Genomic DNA, 25,603 nt, shown 5'->3' on the forward strand with positions numbered 1-25,603 from the left:
TTAGCCTCTCTGCCCTGTTACTGGCCCTCCAGAGGAACTGGCTGGTCACTGTGTGAGGCAGGAGGCTGGACAAGATGGACCCTCCCTGGTCTGATCCAGCAGGGCTCGTCTGAGGTTGTTCTCAAGAGAAGGCCTCGGCCTCTCTGCCCTGTTGTTGGCCCATCAGAGGAACTGGTTGGCCGCTGTGTGAAACAGAAGGCTGGACTAGATGGACCCTCACTGGTCTGACCCAGCAGGGCTCTTCTGATGTTCTTCTCAGGAGAAGGCCTCGGCCTCTGCCCTGTTGTTGGCCCTCCAGAGGAACTGGTTGGCCCCTGTGTGAGACAGGATGGAGGGCAGGCCTGTCACAGAAAAGATTTCCAAGCTTTCTAATAGACTAGGAGTGCCCCTCCTCCCTCAGGAGCTTTCCCGCTAAAAAGATCACCTGACTGGGAGGAGGGGTGCTACTCCCCCAGTTCTCTCCATGCCGCTACCGGAGAACCTAAGGCACGAAGTTACAAAGAGTTCACAGAGGGGTAGGAGGGAGGGATATGTGTCAGCACAGATCACTCGAGGAACAGTGGTGACAGGTAAGTGCCACCCCATTTTCATCTTCGTGGCATATAGGAACCAGCTTGGTTAGAGCTGCCCCCTGAGCATTTCTCCTCTGCTCTAATCAAAGCTGATTGCATTTTGCATTATGCCTCTCCATCCCGACTTCCTTTTTTGCAACATGCCTCCCACCTTTGGACTGGGGTACAAGGACTCGGAGACCTCCATTCCTGCTTACATCTGATGGAAGTATCTTTGATTCTTGAAAGCTCAAACCCTAAAAATCTTGTTGGTCTCTTAGGTGCTCCTGGATTTGAACTCGGCTTCTTTTAAGTTGAGGGCTTGCTGATGGGCATCTAGGGAGACCCAGATTTGTGTTGACCTCTTCCTGCTTCTTTGATTCAGGCGGTGTCCGGGCTAAGAAGATGGGTCCCATCAACGCCTGGTGGATTACCGGCTTCGACGGAGGGGAGAAGGCTTTGATTGGCTTCACCACAGGTAAGGCCACAGGAGGAGGAGGATCGGTTTGCCTTCACTGCAAGCAGCGGTTAATTGTGTCCGCACTGGGTTTTGCATCTGCCCTGCTTGTGTGCCTCTCAAAGGGAAAGCCTCTCAAAATAGAAGAAGACGGCATTGGATTTATATCCCGCCCTCCACGCCAAGTCTCAGAGCGGTTCAGAGTGTCCTTTATCTTCCTCCCGCACAACAGACACCCTGTGAGGTGGATGGAGCTGAGAGAGCTCTGACAGAAGCTGCCCTTTCAAGGACAACTTCTATGAGAGCAGTGGCTGACCCAAGGCCATTCCAGCAGGTGCAAGTGGAGGAGTGGGGAATCAAACCCGGTTCTCCCAGATAAGAGTCTGCACACTTAACCCCTACACCAAACTGGCTCAAATAGGGCAAAACCATTTCACATGAGGGAAGTGCGCAAACAGTTTTCAGTTCTGAGCCTTTCCAAGTGATTCCTTGAGGGGTAAATGCTGTGTTCATATGTTCTTATGGGGTGAACTTGATGTAAGTGAATTTGAGGCTGGGTCCGTTCCTTAGACCAGGGGTCCCCAATCGGTACCAATCCATGGCCTGTCAGCAACCAGGATGAGAGTTGTATAATTATTTCATTATATATTACAATGCAGTAAAAATAATAAGAAGAAATTGGATTTATATCCTGCCCTCCACTCTGAATTTCAGAATCTCAGAGCGGCTCACAATCTCCTTCTTCCTCCACAACAGACACCCTGTGAGGTGGGTGGGGCTGAGAAAGCTCTCCCAGAAGCTGCCCTTTCAAGGACAACTCCTGCGAGAGCTATGGCTGACCCAAGGCCATCCCAGCAGCTGCAATTGGAGGAGTGCGAAATCAAACCCTGTTCTCCCAAATAAGAGACTGCACACTTAACCACTACACCAAACTGGCTCTTGAGGGAGGGAGGAAGGAAAGAAGGAGACAGAAGAGATTGGATTTATATCCTGCCCTCCACTCTGAATTTCAGCGTCTCAGAGCAGCTCACAATCTCCTTTATCTTCTTCCTCCACAACAGACACCCTGTGAGGTGGGCGGGCTGAGAGAGCTCTCCCAGAAGCTGCCCTTTCAAGGACAACTCCTACGAGAGCTATGTCTGACCCGAGGCCATCCCAGTAGCTGCAATTGGAGGAGTGCGGAATCAAACCCGGTTCTCCCAGATAAGAGTCCGCGCAGTTAACCACCACACCAAACTAATAGAAATAAAGTGCACAATTGTATTATCCCGAAAACGTTGACCTCCCTCCCCTGGTCCGTGGAAACATTGTCTTCCACAAAACCAGTCCCTGGTGCCAAAGAGGTTGAGGACCGCTGCCTTAGACCCCCCCCCCCCCACGTCTTCTTTGTGCCCCCAGCTTTTGCCGATTACATCCTGATGGAGTCGAGCGAGGAGTACGCCCCCATCTTCGCGCTGATGCAGGAAAAGATCTACATGAGCAAGATCGTGGTGGAATTCCTGCAGAACAACCCGGACGTCAGCTACGAGGACTTGCTGAACAAGATCGAGGTCAGTTTGGCACAGGAGGAGCTCCGGATTCCAACCCCCCCACCCCGAGCTGGTTGAAGCAGTAGGAAGCCCAGCTTAACAACCACCAAACGGCCCTCCTGTGGGGACGGGAATGGGCAGCCTCCATTTCTCCCCAGATGTATATTTAAAGCTGTACAGCAAAGGGTCGCCGAAATGGTTCCCGCGGGGCACCGTGACACCTGCCACCGCCCTTCATGGTGCCCACCAAAAAGTTTTCAGGAAGTGCCAGCAGAACTCCTTAACGGCCATTGAAGATTTGCCAGGTACTGCCAGTTGAGCATTTCTTAGCTCAACAGGCAGAATTGGGGAGGGACCATGGCTCAGTGGCAGAGCATCTGCTTGGGAAGCAGAAGGTCCCAGGTTCAATCCCTGGCATCCAACTGAAAAGGGTCCAGGCAAGTAGGTGTGAAAAACCTCAGCTTGAGACCCTGGAGAGCCGCTGCCAGTCTGAGTAGACAAGACTGACTTTGATGGACTGAGGGTCTGATTCAGTAGAAGGCAGCTTCATATGTTCATATGTTCAGTTATGCATTTGCAAGGTGGTTTTTTTTTTTTAAAAAAAAAGAAATGTTCATTTTTAAAAGCATGCTGAGAATCATAGAATCATAGAGTTGGAAGAGATCCCCCCAGGGTCATCTAGTCCAACCCCCCTGTCAGATGGCCATCTAAAGGTAAAGGTAGTCCCCTGTGCGAGCACCAGTCGTTTCTGACTCTGGGGTGACGCTGCTTTCACGTTTTCACGGCAGCCTTTTTTATGGGGTGGTTTGCCGTTGCCTTCCCCAGTCATCTACACTTTCCCCCCAGCAAGCTGGGGACTCCTTTGACCGACCTCGGAAGGATGGAAGGCTGAGTCAACCTGGAGCCGGCTACCTGAACCCAGCTTCCGCCAGGATCGAACTCAGGTCGTGAGCAGAGGGCTCCGACTGCAGTACTGCACTCTGTGCCACGGGGCTGGTAGATGGCCATCTAGCCTCTTTTTAAAAACCTCCAAGGGAGGAGAGCCCACGCCCTCCCGAGGAAGCACATTCCACTGAGGAACTGCTCTGTCAGGAAGTTCTTCCTACTACTGAGCTGGAAACTTTTTTGATGTGATTTCAACCCGTTGGTTCTGGTCTGACCTTCTGCGGCAACAATTCCGCACCCTCCTCTCGATGACAGCCCTTCAAGGACTTGAAGATGGTGATCCTGTCACCTCTCAGCCGCCTCCTCTCCAGGCGAAACAGGCCCAGCTCCTTCCGCCTTTCTTCGTTATAGGGCTTGGTCTCCAGTCCCATCACAAGCAGAGCTCCTGCCTGAAACGTTAAAGAGTTTCAGTCAGTTTTCGGCACGGCCGCCCTCCCGGCCCTGAGCCCCACTTGCTGGGAATAGGAGGAGGATAAAAGTCTAATACAGGGTGGCCAGACTTGGGAGCTACGTGTGGCTCCTGAAGTCCAAACCACCCCATTAGTGAGCTTGAAGAAGGCATTTCTCTCTTTAAATCACTTCTCCAAACCAAGACAGCAAATGGCTTGGTGAATGCATTTAAAGGTGCTTTCTTTGCGCCTCCACCTCCCTCCCCCCTTCCTTCCTTCGTTCTCTCAAACAATTGATGCTCATGTCTTGAGGCATGATACTTATTCTGTGTGGCTCTTACATTAAACTGGAAGAGCCCCATGGCGCAGAGTGTTAAAGCTGCAGTACTGTAGTCCTAAGCTCTGCTCATGACCTGAGTTCGATCCCCAGCGGAAGCTGGGTTTTCAGTTAGGTGGCTTGAGGTTGACTCAGCATTCCATCCTTCCGAGGTCAGTAAAATGAGTCTCCAGCTTGTTGGAGGGAAAGTGTAGATGACTGGGGAAGTCCATGGCAAACCGCCCCGTAAAAAGTCTGCTGTGAAAACGTTGTGAGAGCAACATCACCCCAGAGTCAGAAACGACTGGTGCTTGCACAGGGGGACCTTTCCTTTTCCTTATGATGTTTATAAGAGCCCCGTGGCACAGAGTGTTAAAGCTGCAGTACTGCAGTCCTAAGCTCTGCTCACGACCTGAGTTCGATCCCCGGCAGAAGCTGGATTTTCAGGTTGCCGGCTCCAGGTTGACTCAGCCTTCCCTCTTTCCGAGGTCGGTCAAAGGAGTCCCCAGCTTGCCGGGGGGGAAAGCATAGACAGCTGGGGAAGGCCATGGCAAACCACCCCGTAAAAAGGTCTGTCGTGAAAACATTGTGAAAGCAACGTCACCCCAGAGTCGGAAACGACTGGTGCTGGCGCAGGGGACCATTCCTTTTCCTTATGATGCTTATAAGAGCCCCGTGGCACAGAGTGTTAAAGCTGCAGTACTGCAGTCGGAGCCCTCTGCTCACGACCTGAGTTCGATCCCCGGCAGAAACTGGGTTTTCAGGTTGCCGACTCCAGGTTGACTCAGCCTTCCCTCCTTCCGAGGTCGGTCAAAGGAGTCCCCAGCTTGCCGGGGGGGAAAGCGTAGACAATGGCAAACCACCCCGTAAAAAGGTCTGCCGTGAAAACATTGCAAAAGCAACGTCACCCCAGAGTCGGAAACGACTGGTGCTTGCACAGGGGACCTTTCCTTCCCCTTACATTAAACAAGTTTAGCTACCCCAGTCTAATCTATAGATTAATTTTGTGATTGGCTCCGCCTCCCGCAACGGGCATGTTTGTGGTTCCACCCACCCCCTGAGTCAGGTTCCCGAAGGTGCCCGCTGGCTCGAAAAGGCTGGGGGTGCCCTGCTGTACAGTAAACTCTGCTGCATCGCTGTCGTTGTCTCCAGACGACCGTCCCTCCCGCCGGCCTGAACTTCAACCGCTTCACGGAAGACTCCCTCCTGCGGCACGCTCAGTTTGTGGTGGAGCAGGTGGAGAGCTACGACGAGGCAGGAGACAGCGACGAGCCCCCCGTCCTCATCACCCCCTGCATGAGGGACCTCATCAAGCTGGCCGGAGTCACCTTGGGGAAGAGGTAGGGTGGACTTCTTTGGAACGCCTGTCTCGGGGCCGACTTGCAGGGAGGTTGCTACATGTCGTACTAGGTCTTGCTTTCGCACGGAGGGTAAAGCACGGGGCTTTGTGGATTTGTCCTGGCTGCAGCCAGGAGCTTATATGGGTGAACGCCCCTCCGGGCAAAGAGATATGAAACAGAGCTGGAAGGGACCCCCCAGTGGTTATCTAGTGCCAGGGGTAGGGAACAGTGGCTCTCCAGATGTTTTTTGGCCTACAGCTCCCACCAGCCCCAGCCATTGGCCATGCTGGCTGGGGCTGATGGGAGTTGTAGGCAAGAAACATCTGGAGAGCCACTGTTCCCTACCCTCCTCCTACCTGGCCTGGAGGAAAACTCCTTCCCCATCCCAAGAACCCTGATGTGCTATCTTTCTGAGGGCAGGGAATATACTTTTATGAAGGAATGCCAACACAGCAGTTTGAGTGTTAGACTTCAAGGATTTGGGAGATCCAGGTTTGAATCCACCACTCTGCCACCAGGAGGTGCTATGGCTCAGTCTTTGCTTGGCATGCAGAAGGTCCCAGGTTCAATCCCCAGCATCTCCAGTTGAAAGAGATGCTGGAAAACTGGGCTAAAATCAATGAAATGAATTTTAACAGAGATAAATGTAAAATCCTGCAATTCGGTAGGGAAAATCCCATGCATAGTTATAGGACGGGAGAGAATATGCGAAAAGGATCTAGGGGTCTTAGTGGATCATACCCTGAACATGAGTCAACAGTGTGATGCGGTGGTTAAAAAGGCAAATGCAATTTTGGGCTGTATCAACAGAAGTATAGTGTCCAGATCATGTGATGTGATGGTATCGCTTTACTCTGCTCTGGTAAGACCTTCACCTAGAGTATTGTATTCAGTTTTGGGTACCACATTTTAAGAAGGGTATAGACAAGCTGGAATGGGTCCAGAGGAGGGTGACAAAGATGGTGAGGGGTCTGGAGACCAAGTCCTATGAGGAAAGGTTGAAGGAGCTGGGGATGTTTAGCCCGGAGAAGAGGCGGCTGAGAGGTGATAGGATCACCATCTTCAAGGACTTGAAGGGCTGTCCTAGAGAGGATGGTGTGGAATTGCTTTCGGTGGCCCCAGAAGGTAGGACCAGGACCAGAAATTAAATCAGAAGAGTTTCCGGTTTAACATTAGGAAGAACTTCCTGATTGTTAGAGCGGTTCCTCAGTGGAACAGGCTTCCTCTTTGGGAGGTGGTGGGCTCTCCTTCCTGGCAGGTTTCTCAACAGAGGCCAGATGGCCATCTGACACCAATGAAGATCCTGTGAATTTAGGGGGAGGTGTTTGTGAGTTTAGAGCAGTTCTTCAGTGGAACAGGCTTCCTCCACAGGATGTGGTGGGCTCTCCTTCCTTTGAGGTTTTTCAACAGAGGCTGGATGGCCATCTGACAGCAATGAAGATCCTGTGAATTTAGGGGGAGATGTTTGTGAGTTTAGAGCAGTTCTTCAGTGGAACAGGCTTCCTCCTCGGGAGGTGGTGGGCTCTCCTTCCTTGGAGGTTTTTCAACAGAGGCCAGATGGCCATCTGACACCAATGAAGATCCTGTGAATTTAGGGGGAGGTGTTTGTGAGTTTAGAGCAGTTCTTCAGTGGAACAGGCTTCCTCCTCGGGAGGTGGTGGGCTCTCCTTCCTTGGAGGTTTTTCAACAGAGGCTGGATGGCTACCTGACAGCAATGAAGATCCTGTGAATTTAGGGGGAGGTGTTTGTGAGTTCAGAGCGGTTCCTCAGTGGAACAGGCTTCCTCCTCGGGAGGTGGTGGGCTCTCCTTCCTTGGAGGTTTTTAAACAGAAGCTAGATGGCCATCTGACAGCAATGAAGATCTGTGAATTTAGGGGGAGGTATTCGTAGGTTTCCTGCATTGTGCAGGGGGTTGGACTAGATGACCCTGGAAGTCCCTTCCAACTCTATGATTTTATGAAAGGACCAGGCAGGGGGTGATGGGAAAGACTTCAGCCTGAGACCCTGGAAAGCTGCCACTAGTTTGAGTGGACAGTACTGAACCTGATGGACCAAGGGCCTTATTTCTTATAAGGCAGTTTCTTAATGTATGAAGCTCGCTGGGTGACCTTGCTCCACTCAAGTACTCTCAGCTTCACCTGCCTTGTCATGAGGATAAAACGGAGAAGGGGGGAGCGACGTAAGGTGGGGAGAAGAAAGGCCGGGGTATAAATGGATGGAATATGGAGGAGCCTTCGACCATGTGACTTACTGGCCACCATACGAGAAGGCTGACCAGCTCAATAAGAATAAGCCCTAAGTCGTTGCCCTGTGTTTTCATGAATTGGCTGGGTACCATCTGAAGAAATGTCAGTACATATCTCCCTCATTCGCAAAAGAACAAAATGAATGCATCTGTGAGTGTGAACATGAGAAGCCATGTTGGATCAGGCCAGTGGCCCATCCAGTCCAACACTGTTACACAGTGGCCAAAACCAGGTGCTGTCAGGAGGTCCATTAGTGGGGTCAGGACACTAGAAGCCTGTGCCCCCCCACCCCCAGCACCAAGAATTGGCGCTTGGGGCTCTTTAGCTTGGAGAAACGTCGACTGCAGGGTGACATGATAGAGGTTTACAAGATAAAGCATGGGATGGAGAAAGTAGAGAAAGAAGTCCTTTTCTCCCTTTCTCACAATACAAGAATTCGTGGGCATTCAATGAAATTGCTGAGCAGTCAGGTTAAAACGGATAAAAGGAAGTCCTTCTTCACCCAAAGGGTGATTAACATGTGGAATTCACTGCCACAGGAGGTGGTGGCGGCTACAAGCATAGCCAGCTTCAAAAGGGGGTTAGATAAAAATATGGAGCAGAGGTCCATCAGTGGCTATTAGCCATAGTGTGTGTGTGTGTGTATATATGTAAATTTTCTTTTGGCCACTGTGTTACACAGAGTGTTGGACTGGATGGGCCATTAGCCTGATCCAACATGGCTTCTCTTATGTTCTTAATACAGAGCATCTCTGCCCCAGACAGACTTCCATCTATACCCTGTGGCTAATAGCCACTGATGGACTTCTGCTCAATATGTTTATCCAACACCTTCTTGAAGCTGACTATATTTGTAGCCGCCGCTACCTCCTGCGGCAGAGAATTCCACGTGTTAATCACCCTTTGGGTGACGAAGGACTTTTATCCGTTGTAACCCGACTGCTCAGCAGTTTCATGGAGTACCCACGAGTTTTCATATTATGAGAGAGGGAGAAAAGGACTTCTTTCTCTACTTTCTCCATCCCATGCATAATCTTGTAAATCTCTATCATGTCACCCCGCAGTCGACATTTCTCCAAGCTAAAGAGCCCCAAGCGTTTCAACCTTTCTTCATAGGGAAAGTGTTCCAACCCTTTAATCATTCTAGTTGCCCTTTTCTGCACTTTTTACCAATGCTAAAATATCTTTTTTGAGGTGGGGTGACCAGAATTGTACACAGTACTCCAAGAAGATCTGGTTCTGCTTGATTGGTTGATTTTATTCACAAAATATGTATTTCCTCCTCCCCTTTTCTTCCCTCACATGGCCACCCAGGCAGCTAACAATTTAAAACGTAACCCGATTCATATCATATTTTAAAACGCATTAAAACAACGATGTCAGAACACAGCGGATAAGAAATAGGGATCACTGAGGGAATACAAAACAGGGAGGGGGGAGCGTCTTCACCTGCTGGCAAACGATGGCAACAGAAGGGGACAGGTGGGCATCTATGGGGGGGAAGTTACAAAGCTTCGGAGCCGCAACCAAGAAGGCTCCGTCCTGCGTTGCCATCATCTCAAAAGGCAGGGTATCCAAAGCAAGGCCTTCATAGATGACCATCGCCGTCAGGCCTGTTCATGGGGGATTTGGCGGTCCTTCAGTTGCGTGCAAAGACCCGGAGCATGCAGTTTTCACCTCTTGTCTCCCCCTCCCAGGCGAGCTGCGAGAAGGCAGGCCATTCGGCACCCCACCAAAATCGACAAGGACAAGGGCCCCACGAAGGCCACCACCACCAAGCTGGTCTACCTGATCTTCGACACCTTCTTCTCTGAGCAGATTGAGAAGAATGAGAAGGAGGAAGACAAGGAGAACGCCATGAAGCGCCGGCGCTGCGGGGTCTGCGAGGTAGAGTCAGACAAGGGGCTGTGGCACCGTGGCAGAGCCTCTGCTTGGCATGCAGAAGGTCCCAGGTTCAATCCCCAGCATCTCCAGTTAAAAGGACCAGGCAGGAGGGGATGGGAAAGACCTTGGCCTGAGACCCTGGCTCAGTGGCAGAGCCTCTGCTTGGCATGCAGAAGGTCCCAGGTTCAATCCCCAGCATCTCCAGTTAGAAGGACCAGGCAGGAGGGGATGGGAAAGACCTTGGCCTGAGACCCTGGCTCAGTGGCAGAGCCTCTGCTTGGCATGCAGAAGGTCCCAGGTTCAATCCCTGGCATCTCCAGTTAAAAGGACCAGGCAGGAGGGGATGGGAAAGACCTTGGCCTGAGACCCTGGCTCAGTGGCAGAGCCTCTGCTTGGCATGCAGAAGGTCCCAGGTTCAATCCCCAGCATCTCCAGTTAAAAGGACCAGGCAGGAGGGGATGGGAAAGTCCTTGGCCTGAGACCCTGGCTCAGTGGCAGAGCCTCTGCTTGGCAGGCAGAAGCTCCCAGGTTCAATCCCCGGCATCTCCAGTTAAAAGGACCAGGCAGGAGGGGATGGGAAAGACCTTGGCCTGAGACCCTGGCTCAGTGGCAGAGCCTCTGCTTGGCATGCAGAAGGTCCCAGGTTCAATCCCCAGCATCTCCAGTTAAAAGGACCAGGCAGGAGGGGATGGGAAAGTCCTTGGCCTGAGACCCTGGCTCAGTGGCAGAGCCTCTGCTTGGCAGGCAGAAGCTCCCAGGTTCAATCCCCGGCATCTCCAGTTAAAAGGACCAGGCAGGAGGGGATGGGAAAGACCTTGACCTGAGACCCTGGCTCAGTGGCAGAGCCTCTGCTTGGCATGCAGAAGGTCCCAGGTTCAATCCCCAGCATCTCCAGTTAAAAGGACCAGGCAGGAGGGGATGGGAAAGACCTTGACCTGAGACCCTGGCTCAGTGGCAGAGCCTCTGCTTGGCATGCAGAAGGTCCCAGGTTCAATCCCCGGCATCTCCAGTTGAAAGGACCAGGCAGGAGGTGATGGGAAAGACCTTGACCTGAGACCCTGGCTCAGTGGCAGAGCCTCTGCTTGGCAGGCAGAAGCTCCCAGGTTCAATCCCCGGCATCTCCAGTTAAAAGGACCAGGCAGGAGGGGATGGGAAAGACCTTGACCTGAAACCCTGGCTCAGTGGCAGAGCCTCTGCTTGGCATGCAGAAGGTCCCAGGTTCAGTCCCCACCATCTCCAGTTAAAAGGACCAGGCAAGAGGTGATGAGAAAGACCTTGACCTGAGACCCTGGCTCAGTGGCAGAGCCTCTGCTTGGCATGCAGAAGGTCCCGGGTTCAATCCCCAGCATTTCCAGTTAAAAGGATCAGGTAGCAAGAGATGAGAAGACCCTGGAGAGCCGCTGCCAGTCTGAGTAGACAATACTGGAGTCTGATTTAGTATAAGGCAGCTTCAGCTGATATTCAGTTTGGCATAGTGCCAGTTTGGTGTAGCAGTTAAGTTCACAGACCTTTTTATCTAAGAGAACCAGATTTGATTCCCCACTTTTCAAATTACCTGTCATTTCCTAGGACACCAAATTTCTGTTGTCCAAGCGATTCTTTCTCCCATTACGCTCTAATCTAGACACTTAGACATCTGAAACACTTCCAGACTAGGCAGGACACAAGCTCTTCTGCCCCCGTATCTCCAGAACTTCTGTTCCACAAAGCAGAACAGTTCACACCTCATATACAACTGTTTCCTTCCTGGTATATTCCCAGGGCTCCTGCATCGCTCCAAGGTGAATGGTTGCGGCTTCTGCTTATCTTGCCCTTTATTTCATTTTATTATTATTATTATTATTAAGTTTAATTTATACCCCGCCTTCTCCGCAAGCGGACTCAGAGGGCAGCTAACAATCAGTTCAGAATTTCAGACAATAAATACAATTAAACGATCAAACTTCAAACAATAAACACCATTAAAACATTTTAAAAACATTTTACTGTGCTGTTAAATAACTACCTAGGTGGGATTGTCCTTTTCGTTGTTGTTGTTCAGTCGCACAGTCGAGTCTAACTCTTTGCGACCCCCTGGACCAAGTCACGCCAGGCCCTCCTGTCTTCCACCATCCTCCGAATTCTGCTCAAATTCATGTTTGTTACATCACTAACGCTGTCCAGCAATCTCCTCTTTCGCCGTCCCCTTCTTCTTTTGCCTTCTGTCTTTCCCAGCATCAGGGTCTTCTCCAGCGAGTGCTCCCTTCTCATTTGGTGGCCAAAGTATTGGAGCTTCAGCTTCAGCATCTGACCTTCCAGGGAACATAAGAGAAGCAATGTTAGATCAGGCCAATGGCCCATCCAGTCCAACACTCTGTGTCACACAGTGGCAATATATATATACACACACATACAGACATATACATACACTGTGGCTAATAGCCACTGATGGACTTCTGCTCCATATTTTTATCTAAACCCCTCTTGAAGGTGGCTATGCTTGTGGCTGCCACCACCTCCTGTGGCAGTGAATTCCACATGTTAATCATGTACTTCCTTTTATCCGTTTTAACCTGTCCGCTCAGCAATTTCATCGAATGCCCACGAGTTCTTGTATTGTGAGAAAGGGAGAAAAGTAATTCTTTCTCTACCTTCTCCATCCCATGCATAATCTTGTAAACCTCGATCATGTCACCCCGCAGTCGACGTTTCTCCAAGCTAAAGAGCCCCAAGCGTTTCAACCTTTCTTCATAGGGAAAGTGTTCCAGCCCTTTAATCATTCTAGTTGCCCTTTTCTGGACTTTCTCCAATGCTATAATATCCTTTTTGAGTTCAACAGTCTGGGTTGATCTCCCTTAGGACTGATTGATTGGATCTTCTTGCAGTCCGAGGGACTCTCAAGAGTCTTCTCCAGCACCACATCTCAGAAGCATCTATCCTTCTGCGCTCGGCCTTCCTTATGGTCCTGCTCTCACAATCATACATTGCTACTGGGAATAAAGGATTGTCCTTTACTAACAGTTAAACCCGTAGTAGTTCCAATAAATCAGTAGTGCAGGTGGCAGTCCTCTCCCGGTTTACGTGCCAAAGGCCTGTCGAAATAACTCGGTTTTGCAGGCCCTGCAGAATTGAGAGAGGTCCCGCAGGGCCCACATGGCCTCCGGGAGAGCATTCCATATTTCAGGGGCTGCCACGGAGAAGACCCTAGACCGTGTAGAACACAGCCTGGCCTCCCTTGGTCCGGGGATGGGCAGTAGATGTTGCATCCCTGAACGCAGTGCTCTCTGGGGAACATGTGGAGAAAGGGAGGGACGGTGGCTCAGTGGTAGAGCATCTGCTTGGGAAGCAGAAGGTCCCAGGTTCAATCCCCGACATCTCCAACTAAAAAGGGTCCAGGCAAGCAAGCATGAAAAACCTCAGCTTGAGACCCTGGAGAGCCGCTGCCAGTCTGAGTAGACAAGACTGACTTTGATGGACCGAAGGTCTGATTCAGTATAAGGCAGCTTCATATGTTCAAGGCGGTCCCGAAGATAGACAGGCCCCCGATCATATAGGGCTTTAAAGGTCAATACCAACACCTTGAAATGGACTCGGAACACAACAGGTAGCCAGTGCAGCTCTTTCAGCACTGGCTGAATGTGCTCCCATCGAGGGAACCTCGTTAACAGCTGCGTTCTGCGCTAGCTGCAGTTTCTGAGTCAGGGTCAAGGGCAGCCCCATGTAGAGAGCATTACAGTGATCTGTTCTTGAGGTGACCATTGCTAGGTCATCGTGTTCCAGGGAAGGGGCCAACAGCCGAGCCGGCCAGAGATGGAAAAAGGCGGATTTGGCAGCGGCTGCATCTTGAGCCTCCATTGTCGAAAAGGACTCAAGAAGCACTCCCAAGCTCTTGACCTTTGGGGCCGGTTTCAGCGGCACCCCGTCAAGAGTTGGCAAAGGGATCTCCCTTCCGTTTCTGTTTCATAGTGTGCGCCTCCTTCTCTTTGCAGTCCAGGGGGTCGGTTTTGTGTTTGAAATAGTATCTGAGTGTCGCGAGTTCCCATTTAGTGCTCTTCGAAAGTTTGTCAGGTTGTCTTCGTGGCTGAATAGACCTTTTTTTCCCCTGCTGAAGCAGACCGGTGGCGTGCCCCCCAGAAGCACACCGGCCACACTCGCTCCTCCTGACTCAGTTTCCTTGCGATGTCCTCCTGCCTTCACCTCTCATCTCCTTCCCTTCCAGGTTTGCCAGCAGCCTGAGTGCGGCAAATGCAAAGCTTGCCAGGATATGATTAAGTTTGGCGGCAGCGGGAAATCGAAGCAAGCCTGCCTGCAGAGGAGGTAATCTTTTAAAATTTCATTTGCTGAAATCTTCAATACGTGGGTATCTGGAGGGGAAACCGGGATGATTTGGCGGGGGGTGGTTGTTGCCGAACGGTTGAGGCCACAGTTCTCTGCTGCTGGTGCTGCATATTTTCATATTTTGTTGTAAGATGTCCCAATTTGGCGGTGAAAGAAGCCGACGAAGACGAGGAGGTGGACGACAACATCCCCGAAATGCCCTCGCCCAAGAAGATGCTCCAAGGAAGGAAGAAGAAGCAAAACAAGAGCCGGATCGCCTGGGTGGGAGATCCTGTCAAGGTAATCGGGCTGGGGAGAAAAACCGGCAGGCGTTCGGCCGTTTGGAAAAGGGAGGCGTTTGAAGTTCTGCTTTTGAAGCGGCTGTTCGTCGCGTGGGAGGAGTCTTTTGGATGCCATAGCTTGAAACAGCTGTGTAGTTTTGCGTCGTTTAGAACAGTTTGAGTCCGGGAGCACTTTTAAGACAAACAATTTTATTCCAAATATAAGCTTTCATGTGCGAGCACACTCTTCAACCTGGACTCAAACTTTGAGACTCTTCGGAGTGGAGGGCGGGATATAAATCCAATATCTTCTTCTTCTTCTTTGTTCCGTTGCTTCAGACCAGAGGTGGCCAAATTGTGGCTCTTTCACACATGCCATAAGACTCTTGAAACCCCCACTGCCCTGTTGGCTGGTGGCCTGGAGAATACATTTAAAGTTAAAGTTGCTTTATTTCAACCTCTGTGTTCCTCCTCCCTCCCCCATCTCTCTCCCTTCCTTCCTTCCTTCCTTCCTTCCTTCCTTCCTTCCTTCCTTCCTTCCTTCCTTCCTTCCTCCCTCCCTCCCTCCCTCCCTCCCTCCCTCCCTCCCTCCCGGCTCTCAAACATCTGACATTCATATCTTGTGGCTCTCAATGTGACATTTATTCTACGTGCCTCTTGCATTAAGAAAAAGGAAATATTGGATTTATATCCCTCCCTTCACTCTTGGTGCATTCACACTACACTAAATAGTGGAAAAAGAAAATTATAAGGGAGATTACAATATTACAAACGCAAATGAGACATTTGTTAAATAAAGAACTGGAATGGAATCTGAAAAGATTGCAGCAGAAATCTTTCGAGGGAGCAAACAAACCCGGAAAGTATATGGCCTGGCAACTGAAGAAAAAGAGAGAAAGTAAAATTATTAATAAAATTGTGTTGGATGGAAGAGAGGTGGTAGATCAAGAAGCAATAAAAAGAGAATTTTTAAGTATTATGCCAAGTTATTTAAAGGTTAAAATAAGGAAAGAAAAGATGGATGAGTACTTACAAAAGATAAAAATAGCACCCTTAGCAGAAAATATGCGAAAAGTTTTGAACGATCCAATTGAAAAAATAGAAATTGAAGCAGCAATTAATGCAATGAAAAATGGAAAAGCACCTGGGCCAGATGGATATACAGCTAAATTTTTTAAAACCCTCAAAGAGGAGTTAATCCTGAAACTTCAGAAATTGATGAATATGATAAGAACAAAAGGGAAAATACCAAATACGTGGAAGGAAGCTGTTATTTCACTGATTCCAAAGGAAGATAGAGATGTTACGAATGTAAAAAATTATAGACCAATTTCATTATTAAATAATGACTATAAAATATATACAAGAATCTTGGCAGAACGGTTTAAACAATATTTGATAAATTTTATAAAGGAAGATCAAGCGGGGTTTCTTCCCAAAAGGCAAATAAGAGACAATATCAGAACTGTTGTAAATATTGTAGAATATTATGAAAGACATCCAGAAAAGGAAGTAGCATTATTTTTTGCGGACGCAGAGAAAGCATTTGACAATTTAAATTGGGATTTTATGTTTGCAGTAATGGAGAAAATGGAGCTGGGAGAAAGCTTTATAAGAATGATAAAAGCAATATATACTGAACAGCGTGCAAGGCTATGTATAAATGCAGATCTTACAGAAGCCATGACAATTAGTAAAGGTACAAGACAAGGTTGTCCACTTTCCCCACTGTTGTTTATAATGACTCTTGAAATATGACTGATGCAAATTCAAGAAGATAAAGAAATAGAAGGATTAAAAGTAAAAGGATTTACTTAAAAATAGCAAAAATCTGGATGTAAAACGCATTATTTAGTGTAATGTGAATGCACCATCTGAGTCTCAGAGTGGCTCACAATCTCCTTTACCTTCCCACCACCACCCACAACAGACACCTTGTGAGGTGGGTGGGGCTGAGAGAGCTCTCCCAGAAGCTGCCCTTTCAAGGACAACTGTTACAAGACCTATGGCTGACCCAAGGCCATTCCAGCAGGTTCAAGTGGAGGAGTGGGGAATCAAACCCTGTTCTCCCAGATAAGAGAGCTCTGGCTGACCCAAGGCCATTCCAGCAGGTGCAAGTGGAGGAGTGGGGAATCAAACCCGGTTCTCCCAGATAAGAGAGCTATGGCTGACCCCAAGGCCATTCCAGCAGCTGCAAGTGGAGGAGTGGGGAATCAAACCCGGTTCTCCCAGATAAGAGAGCTATGGCTGACCCAAGGCCATTCCAGCAGCTGCAAGTGGAGGAGTGGGGAATCAAACCCGGTTCTCCCAGATAAGAGAGCTATGGCTGACCCAAGGCCATTCCAGCAGCTGCAAGTGGAGGAGTGGGGAATCAAACCCGGTTGTCCCAGATAAGAGAGCTCTGGCTAACCCAAGGCCATTCCAGCAGCTGCAAGTGCAGGAGTGGGGAATCAAACCCGGTTGTCCCAGATAAGAGAGCTCTGGCTGACCCAAGGCCATTGCAGCAGCTGCAAGTGGAGGAGTGGGGAATCAAACCCGTTCTCCCAGATAAGAGAGCTATGGCTGACCCAAGGCCATTCCAGCAGCTGCAAGTGGAGGAGTGGGGAATCAAACCCGTTCTCCCAGATAAGAGAGCTATGGCTGACCCAAGGCCATTCCAGCAGCTGCAAGTGGAGGAGTGGGGAATCAAACCCGTTCTCCCAGATAAGAGAGCTCTGGCTGACCCAAGGCCATTCCAGCAGGTTCAAGTGGAGGAGTGGGGAATCAAACCTGGTTCTCCCAGATAAGAGAGCTATGGCTGACCCAAGGCCATTCCAGCAGCTGCAAGTGGAGGAGTGGGGAATCAAACCTGGTTCTCCCAGATAAGAGAGCTATGGCTGACCCAAGGCCATTCCAGCAGGTTCAAGTGGAGGAGTGGGGAATCAAACCCGGTTCTCCCAGATAAGAGAGCTATGGCTGACCCAAGGCCATTCCAGCAGCTGCAAGTGGAGGAGTGGGGAATCAAACCCGGTTCTCCCAGATAAGAGAGCTATGGCTGACCCAAGGCCATTCCAGCAGCTGCAAGTGAAGGAGTGGGGAATCAAACCCGGTTCTCCCAGATAAGAGAGCTCTGGCTGACCCAAGGCCATTCCAGCAGCTGCAAGTGGAGGAGTGGGGAATCAAACCCCTTTCTCCCAGATAAGAGAGCTCTGGCTGACCCAAGGCCATTCCAGCAGGTGCAAGTGGAGGAGTGGGGAATCAAACCTGGTTCTCCCAGATAAGAGAGCTCTGGCTGACCCAAGGCCATTCCAGCAGGTGCAAGTGGAGGAGTGGGGAATCAAACCTGGTTCTCCCAGATAAGAGAGCTATGGCTGACCCAAGGCCATTCCAGCAGGTTCAAGTGGAGGAGTGGGGAATCAAACCCGGTTCTCCCAGATAAGAGAGCTCTGGCTGACCCAAGGCCATTCCAGCAGCTGCAAGTGGAGGAGTGGGAAATCAAACCCGGTTCTCCCAGATAAGAGTCCACGCACTTAACCACTACACCAAACTGACTCAATGTAGTTGTTGACCCCTACCGCGAAGGTAATCTTTAAATTTTTCTGAACTACAGAGTGATGGTAAGAAGAACTATTACCAGAAGGTGTGCATTGATTCAGAGACGTTGCAGGTGGGCGACTGTGTCTCCGTCAGCCCCGACGACCCCACAAAACCTCTTTACTTGGCAAGGTGCGTGCTCTTGGGAATAAACGTGCATCCTTCAGAGTCGACATGGGAACGTGTTAATTCCTCTACCCCAAAATTCTAGAGCGTGAGGGCATCCGATGAAGGTGATGGGCTGTAGGTTCAGGACTGACAAAAGAAAATACTTCTTTACACAGAGAGCAATTAAAATGTGGAATTTGCTGCCACGGGATGTAGTGATGACCAGCTTGAAAAGGGGATTAAATAAAGTCACGGTGGATAAGTCTATCAATGGCTACTAAGGGGCACCCTAAATCTCTGATTCCCAGATCCAGGAGGCAACGTCAGGAGAAGGCCTCAGCCTCTCTGCCCTGTTGCTGGCCCTCCAGAGGAACTGGTTGGCCAGTGTGTGAGACAGGAGGCTGCACTAGATGGACCCTCCCTGGTCTGACCCAGCAGGGCTCTTCTGAGGTTCTTCTCAGGGGAAGGCCTCAGCCTCTCTGCCCTGTTGTTGGCTCTGCAGAGGAACTGGTTGGCCAGTGTGTGAGACAGGAGGCTGGACTAGATGGACCCTCCCTGGTCTGACCCAGCAGGGCTCTTCTGAGGTTCTTCTCAGGGGAAGGCCTCGGCCTCTATGCCCTGTTGTTGGCCCTCCAGAGGAACCGGTTGGTCGCTGTGTGAGACAGGAGGTTGGACTAGATGGACCCTCCCTGGTCTGACCCAGCAGGGCTCTTCTGAGGTTCTTCTCAGGGGAAGGCCTCAGCCTCTCTGCCCTGTTGCTGGCTCTGCAGAGGAACTGGTTGGACACTGTGTGAGGCAGAATGCTGGACTAGATGGACCCTCTCTGGTCTGATCCAGCAGGGCTCTTCTGATGTTCTTCTCAGGGGAAGGCCTCGGCCTCTCTGCCCTGTTGCTGGCCCTCCAGAGGAACTGGTTGGCCAGAGTGTGAGACAGGATGCTGGACTAGATGGACCCTCCCTGGTCTGATCCAGCAGGGCTCTTCTGATGTTCTTCTCAGGGGAAGGCCTCAGCCTCTCTGCCCTGTTGTTGGCCCTCCAGAGGAACTGGTTGGCCACTTTGTGAGATGGGGTGCTAAATTAGATGGACCTCCACTGGTCTGTTCCTGCAGGGTTCTTCTGATGTTCTTATGAAGGCCTTGGCTTGTCTGCTCTGTTGCTGGCTATCCTGAGGAACTGGTCGATCACTGTGTGAGACAGGATGCTGGACCAAATGGACCAGTTTTGGGCACCACATTTTAAGGAGATAGACAAGCTGGAACTGGTCCAGAGGAGGGCAACGAAGATGGTGAGGGGTCTGGAGACCAAATCCTATGAAGAAAGGTTGAAGGAGCTAGGTATGTTTAGCTTGGAGAGGAGGCGGCTGAGAAGTGATATGATCACCATCTTCAGGTCCTTGAAGGGCTGTCATATAGAATATGGTGTGGAATTGTTTTCTGTGGCCCCAGAAGGTAGGTCTAGAACCAGTGGGTTGAAATTAAAAGAGCTTCCAGCTCAACATGAGGAAGAACTTCCTGACGGTTAGAGCGGTTCCTCATTGCAACAGGCTTCCTCCTCGGGAGGTGATGGGCTCTCCTTCCTTGGAGGTTTTGCAACAGAGGCTAGATGGCCATCTGACAGCAATGCAGATCCTGTGAATTTAGGGAGAGGCGTTTGTGAGATTCCTGCATTGTGCAGGGGGTTGGACTAGATGACCCTGGGGGTCCCTTCCAACTCTATGATTCTATGACTATTGGTCTGGTCCAGCATGGCTCTTATGTGCTTACCCTGTGTGTGTGGAGACATTGAGCTTAGAACTGCAAAATAGATGCTTTGAAGGGTGGACTTCATAGTATTTTGGCAACTCTGAGTAAAGGGGCAGTAATACTGATCTGTCTTATTGGGGTTGTCAGGATGACTGAAGATCTTCCGGTACCTTTTACCCATTTGCCCGGAAACAGGAGGTAGAACCCAAATGCCGCTTCCCCATCCCGTGTGCTTCAAGGCTGACAAAACAAGCACTGCAGACCGCATAAGACCCTCTGTTCAGATCCTCCTTGGAAACTCATTCTCTCTTTCTCTCCTGCCCACCCTCCCCTATTTCCTTAGAATCACCGCCATGTGGGAGGACGCCAACAACGAGCCCATGTTCCACGTCCACTGGTTCTGCCGTGGTACGGACACTTGCCTGGGAGCGACCTCCGACCCTCTGGAACTCTTCTTGGTGGACGAATGCGAAGACATGCAGCTGGCCTACATCCACGGCAAAGTCAATGTCATCTATAAAGCTCCTTCGGAGAACTGGGCCCTGGAGGTGGGTTACAGTCCGTGTTCCCTCTAAGCCAGGGGTGGGGAACCTTTTTTCTGCCAAGGGCCATATGGATATTTACAACATCATTCGCGGGCCATAAAAAATTATCAACTTAAAAAACAGTACTCCGCCGAGGGAGAAGGATTCAGGCCAGCACTATTAATGCAAATAATTGTTTTTTCTATTTGAAGTCATGTGAGGAGAGCCTAATCTGGCCCACACACACACACACGCCCGGCCTGCTTCCCTAGGCAAATGCATAGGGAACTCAGCAGGAACTCAGTAGCATATTAGACCACATCCCCTAATATTAGCATATTAGGTCACACACTCATTGGCATATTAGCCCATACCCTCTGGGACAATCAAGCGGAAACGGAACGGTGACAGTAACTTTTCCAGGCCCTGCAGCAATTCTGGTCGGCCAGCAAGGCCCCCGGGAGGCTGCCGCTCAGTACATCTGGGCCCTGTGATCCCTGCCTGGCCCTGGGGAGGCTGCTGCACAGCGTGGCTGGGCCCCACGATCCTCTCTAGCCAGCCAGGCCCCAGGGAGGCCGCCACATGGCTCAGTTCAGGCCAGCAATCCCTGAGGGCCACACTAAGTGACCTCGAGAGCTGTATATGGCCCTCGGGATGGAAGTTCCCCACCCCTGCTCTAAGCCAGGGGTGTCAAACATGTAGATTAGGGGCCAAATCAGGCCCCCAGAGGGCTTCAATCAGGCCCCAGAGCAACTGGCTGTCATCTGCTGCTTTCTCTCTCTCGCTTCCTTCTGCATCACAGCTTGCTTTTGCAAGGCTTGCTCAACTGCACAGGAGCTGTAGAGCAAAACCTCTATTTTCTCCATTGGCTGAGGCTCCTCCCTTGGAGAGGAAGAGGGGACGGCAGAGCTTGCTTTTCTTTTTCCCAGTCTCTCTCAATCGCACAGCGGAGCTACTGAGCCAAGCCTCTCTTCCTTCGCCTGCCCAGTTCCCTGGATCCCATGGGAGAGATACAAAGACAGCATCTTTAAGACCAGCTAATGTTTTAAGCATGTTTTAAGGGGGGGGGTTGTTTGTGTTTGTCTGTGTCCTTTATAAAGTTTATATCTCTGCTACCTAATCTTAAATGGTACACACATGGCCTGCCCAAGAAGGTCGCATTTATAGCAGATCTGGCCCTCATAATAAAGGAGTTCGACACCCCCGCTCTTAGCTGTGGAGTCTTTTGAGCAAAAATTCTGCTCTGTGAGCGACTGGCGTCAAAGTTGTGATCGACCGCATAAATTAGTTTGCTCTGTGTTGCAATGAAGACTCTTGGCGCGAGTAGTTTGAGGAGGGAATGCGTTCAGCCTGCAGTCTTTATTTTATATATGTCCGCCAGCTATTCAAAACCATTCTCGTCTCAAAATACAATGACAAAATAGAGCGTCACGGGGAAGTCTGGCTTGGGAGCTAACATCTCGCTTAGTCCGCAAGAGTTTACGATAGTCTGGATGTTGCTTCCCAAAGTAACATTGTCAGGAAAAGAGGAAACAGAAGGCACACTACGACGTTGAAGGTTGCTGGGTTTTTTCCCAGAGATTTGCAAGCTTGGCAAATCTCTTGATAGCTGGTCATTAGGTCAGGACCTGATTTTCCCAGGTTTTTGGGATACAAGTAGCCATTCTCATTACATGATATCGACAGCTCTGGGGCCATTTTTCCTGAGCTAAGGCAAAAATGCATGCGCTGGAGGCCAAAAATCTGAGCTCGCTCAGCTTGGAGGGAACACTGGTTATAGCGTCGCTGGAGGCGGCGTAAAGACATCGCTGGAGGCAGCGTAAAGATGTACTAAATAAAATATCACTCAACGCACAGCAGCCAAGAAGGTCTGAGCGCCTGCTCCGGCTGCAACGCCACTGAGGATGTTCTCCGCAGCTGAGAACGAAACGTCTGGAAGGAAAACTTTCTCCAGTAGAACACGGCACTTGATCCCGAAAGATTCTACAAACCCTAATAAAATATCTAGCTTTGCAGGGTTACCGTGAGCAATCCCGTTTCTCTCTCTGGCTGGCTGGGCAAACCTCTGCCACAATAACCTTCTGAGATCCGAGTCATGCCCCGTCTGTCACTGTCGCAATCAGGAAAGGCTCGAGCGACGTTGCAGCAACAGCGGCTGCTGCAGTGTTGTATTCTAATGCTGAAATCCTAATAGGGCCACATCATGCTGCCATATACTGAAGCTAGACGTGTAATGTACAAATGTTAGGCCTGTAAGGAAGCCACCTTTTATTCCAGCTCGTCTTTTGGATCTAAATCGCTCCTTTGTACCTGAACAGATTGCAGCTCTGACTGCTGCCTGAAAGTAGTATTGTACTGCTGAAACTCAGTGCTGCAAAACTGTTGTAAACCGCTGGGACTCAGCGGTTCGGGCATGGAGCGTTCTGACACGAAGGGCTACTGCTTCTGAAAAACGCAACGGCGCTGCTTGTTTTAATGTAGAAGTCTAGTCCCGTGGCGCAGAGTGGTAAAGCTGCAGTGTTGCAGTCGGAACCCTCTGCTCGCGACCTGAGTTCGAGTCCAGCGGAAGCTGGTTCAGGTAGCCGGCTCGAGGTCGACTCAGCCTTCCATCCTTCCGAGGTCGGTCAAACGAGTCCACAGCTTGCTGGGGGGAAAGCGTAGAGGATCGGGGAAGGCAATGGCAAACTGCCCCGTAAAAAGGTCTGCCGTGAAAACGTTGTGAAAGCAGCGTCACCCCAAAGTCGAAAACGACTGGTGCTTGCACGGGGGACCTTTCCTTTCCTAAGTCTTGTCCAGAACTGAGATTCCAATGGCCCATCTAAATCAGGGGTGTCAAATTCATTTGTTATGAGGGCTGGATCTGACATAAATGAGACCTTGTTGGACCAGGCCATGTAAGTCATAAAATGTAATGCCAAGTAGCAGAGAGGTAAATTTTATAAAGGACACTGACAAACACAATTTTTTTTTCTAAAAAAACTTAAACATGCTTAAAAACCTTAGCACTCGATCTTAAAGGTGCTTTCTTTGTATCTCTCCCATGGGATCCAGGGAACTGGGCAAAGGAAGCTCTGGCTCTTTCCTTGCTTCCCCAGGGGACCAGGAGGGGGAGGAACCTCAGCCAATAGAAGGAAGACAGGCTTGGCTCAGTAGCTCTGCTGTGCAATTGAGAGCGAGCCCGGCAAAGTAAAGTCTCTTCTCCCCCCCCCTCCCCAAGGGAGGAGCCTCAGCCAATGGAAAAAAATAGAGGCTTTGCTCTGTAGCTTCTGTGCGATTGAGCAAGCCTGGCAAAGCAAACTGTTGTGCAGAAGGAAGCGAGAGAGGGGGAGAAGGAAGCACAAGGGACGGCCAGCTGCTCTGGTGGCTGATAAGAGCCCATCAGGCCCCCAGGCCACATGCTTGACACCCCTGATCTAAATCAGTATTATCTACTCAGACCTCTCAGCAGCTCTCCAAGGTCCCAAGCAGAGGTCTTTCCTCTTCACCTGGGTCCTTTTGAATGGAGAAACCAGGGACTGAACCTGGGATACCTTCTGCATGCCAAGGAGATGTTTGCCCCTGCGCTGTAGTCCTGCTTACGTGATCTCGCCCCTTTCGTCTTATAGGGAGGGCTCGATATGGAAATCAAATTGGTGGAAGACGACGGCAGGACGTATTTCTACCAAATGTGGTACGATCAAGAGTACGCCAGGTTTGAAACTCCCCCGAAGACCCAGCCGTCCGAGGACAACAAATACAAGTGAGTGTCACAGAGTTGATTTTATTATTTGTTATAACGGTTACATTCCTACCTTTTGTGGTGGTCCGAGGAAGTTTACAGTGATAGTTAAAACGTCGCCGGCTGACCCATGACTCAACTTTGGAGGCTGCAGCTGGCTGTTAATGGAGCTACCTGTACGGGAGCACATTCAACCTGGGCTGAAAGCGCTACACTGGTTGCCTGTGGCGTTCCGGATTCGCTTCAAGGTGCTGGTTATAACCTTTAAAGCCCTACCCTACATGGCGAGGGACCTGTCTACATCCGGGACTGACTTTCCCTGTACATACCCCAAAGAGCACTACGTTCAGGGTCTCAAAATCTCCTTAAGATCCCTGGACCAAAAGAAGCTCGATTGTCCACCACCAGAGCCAGAGCGTTCTCAGTAATAGCCCCCCACTTTGTGGAATGCCCTCCCCGAAAACATCAGGGCCCTGCAGGACCTGCCACAGTTCCGCAGGGCCTCTAAGACTGAATTATTCAAACTCGCCTTCAACCGTTAGGGGGAGGTAGCTATTGCCTTACAGCACCGACAGTCTCACTGCACTAATATAATGGAAATTAGAAACTTGCCATCTTGGACTTTTAACGAATGGAATGATGGATCGTTAATAGGTATGTAAATGTTTTATTATATATTGTGGGGGGAGAGGTAAAGGAGATTGTGACTGCTCTGAGATTCAGAGTATAGGGTGGGATATAAATCCAATATCTTCATAAAATATTTATTATAAATTTTGTATTAACATATACCAGTAATTCTGGCTGTAAAACTATTTTTGCTGTATTTCCGGGCCCCCATAGTCTTTGTTTCTTCCTAGGTTCTGCATGAGCTGCACTCGCTTGGACGAAGTGAGGCAGAAGGAGATTCCCAAGGTCCTGGAGCCTCAGGAGGAGGCGGAGGGGAAGATGTACTATGGGGTGGCAACCAAGAACGGGGTGCAGTACCGAGTGGGGGACGGAGTCTTCCTCTTGCCGGAGGCCTTCTCGTTCAGGTGGGTTCTCGAAGCGACCGGATGGGGGCGCGGGGTAAGGAAGGCAGGGTTTCCGGTCAGCCAAAAGCAGCGTGCAGATCACTTTGCATTGTGCGGAGGGGTGGCTCGTTTATTGATCAGGCTGGAACGGGGTTTTCTCTTATTAGCTTTGTGGGAATTTTTGTCTTTGGGGTGCTGTATCTGAATCCCAATGATGGGTGCTCTGACCCTTACCTTACCAGCTTTTTAGGAGTTTTATCTTTAGGGACACTAGATATGAATCCCAGTGAAATTTTTCATTATCTCCAAGCAGAACTTTTTCCATTTGTTTGAGGTGGGTGGGACTGAGAGAGCTCTTTCAGAAGCTGCCCTTTCAAGAACAGAGCAGCCTACAATCTCCTTTATCTTCCTCCCTGACAACAGACACCCTGTGAGGTGGGTGGGGCTGAGAGAGCTCTCCCGGAAGCTGCCCTTTCAAGGACAACTTCTGAGATACCTATGGCTAACCCAAGGCCATTCCAGCAGCTGTAAGTGGAGGAGTGGGGAATCAAACCCCGTTCTCCCAGATAAGAGAGCTATGGCTGACCCAAGGCCATTCCAGCAACTGCAAGCAGAGGAGTGGGGAATCAAACACGGTTCTCCCAGATAAGAGTCCGCGCACTTCCCCACTGCACCACACTGGCTCTAAGTGG

The 25,603-nt window shown here is 50.3% G+C and overlaps 1 protein-coding gene across 1 annotated transcript in view; it reads left to right on the forward strand.

The window, feature by feature from the left end:
- Positions 1-25,603, forward strand: part of DNMT1 (DNA methyltransferase 1) — a 106,013-nt gene that overhangs the window by 28,381 nt on the left and 52,029 nt on the right. Inside the window, exons 12-21 of the mRNA XM_060251980.1 lie at positions 937-1,029; positions 2,407-2,558; positions 5,340-5,527; positions 9,471-9,660; positions 13,856-13,953; positions 14,106-14,253; positions 17,824-17,939; positions 20,000-20,204; positions 23,786-23,919; positions 24,759-24,932. Coding sequence (XP_060107963.1) covers positions 937-1,029; positions 2,407-2,558; positions 5,340-5,527; positions 9,471-9,660; positions 13,856-13,953; positions 14,106-14,253; positions 17,824-17,939; positions 20,000-20,204; positions 23,786-23,919; positions 24,759-24,932 — 1,498 coding nt within the window. The remainder of the gene's footprint in view (positions 1-936; positions 1,030-2,406; positions 2,559-5,339; positions 5,528-9,470; positions 9,661-13,855; positions 13,954-14,105; positions 14,254-17,823; positions 17,940-19,999; positions 20,205-23,785; positions 23,920-24,758; positions 24,933-25,603) is intronic.

The sequence above is a fragment of the Heteronotia binoei genome, chromosome 13, assembly GCF_032191835.1.
Source record: "Heteronotia binoei isolate CCM8104 ecotype False Entrance Well chromosome 13, APGP_CSIRO_Hbin_v1, whole genome shotgun sequence".
Classification (NCBI taxonomy): Eukaryota; Metazoa; Chordata; class Lepidosauria; order Squamata; family Gekkonidae; genus Heteronotia; species Heteronotia binoei.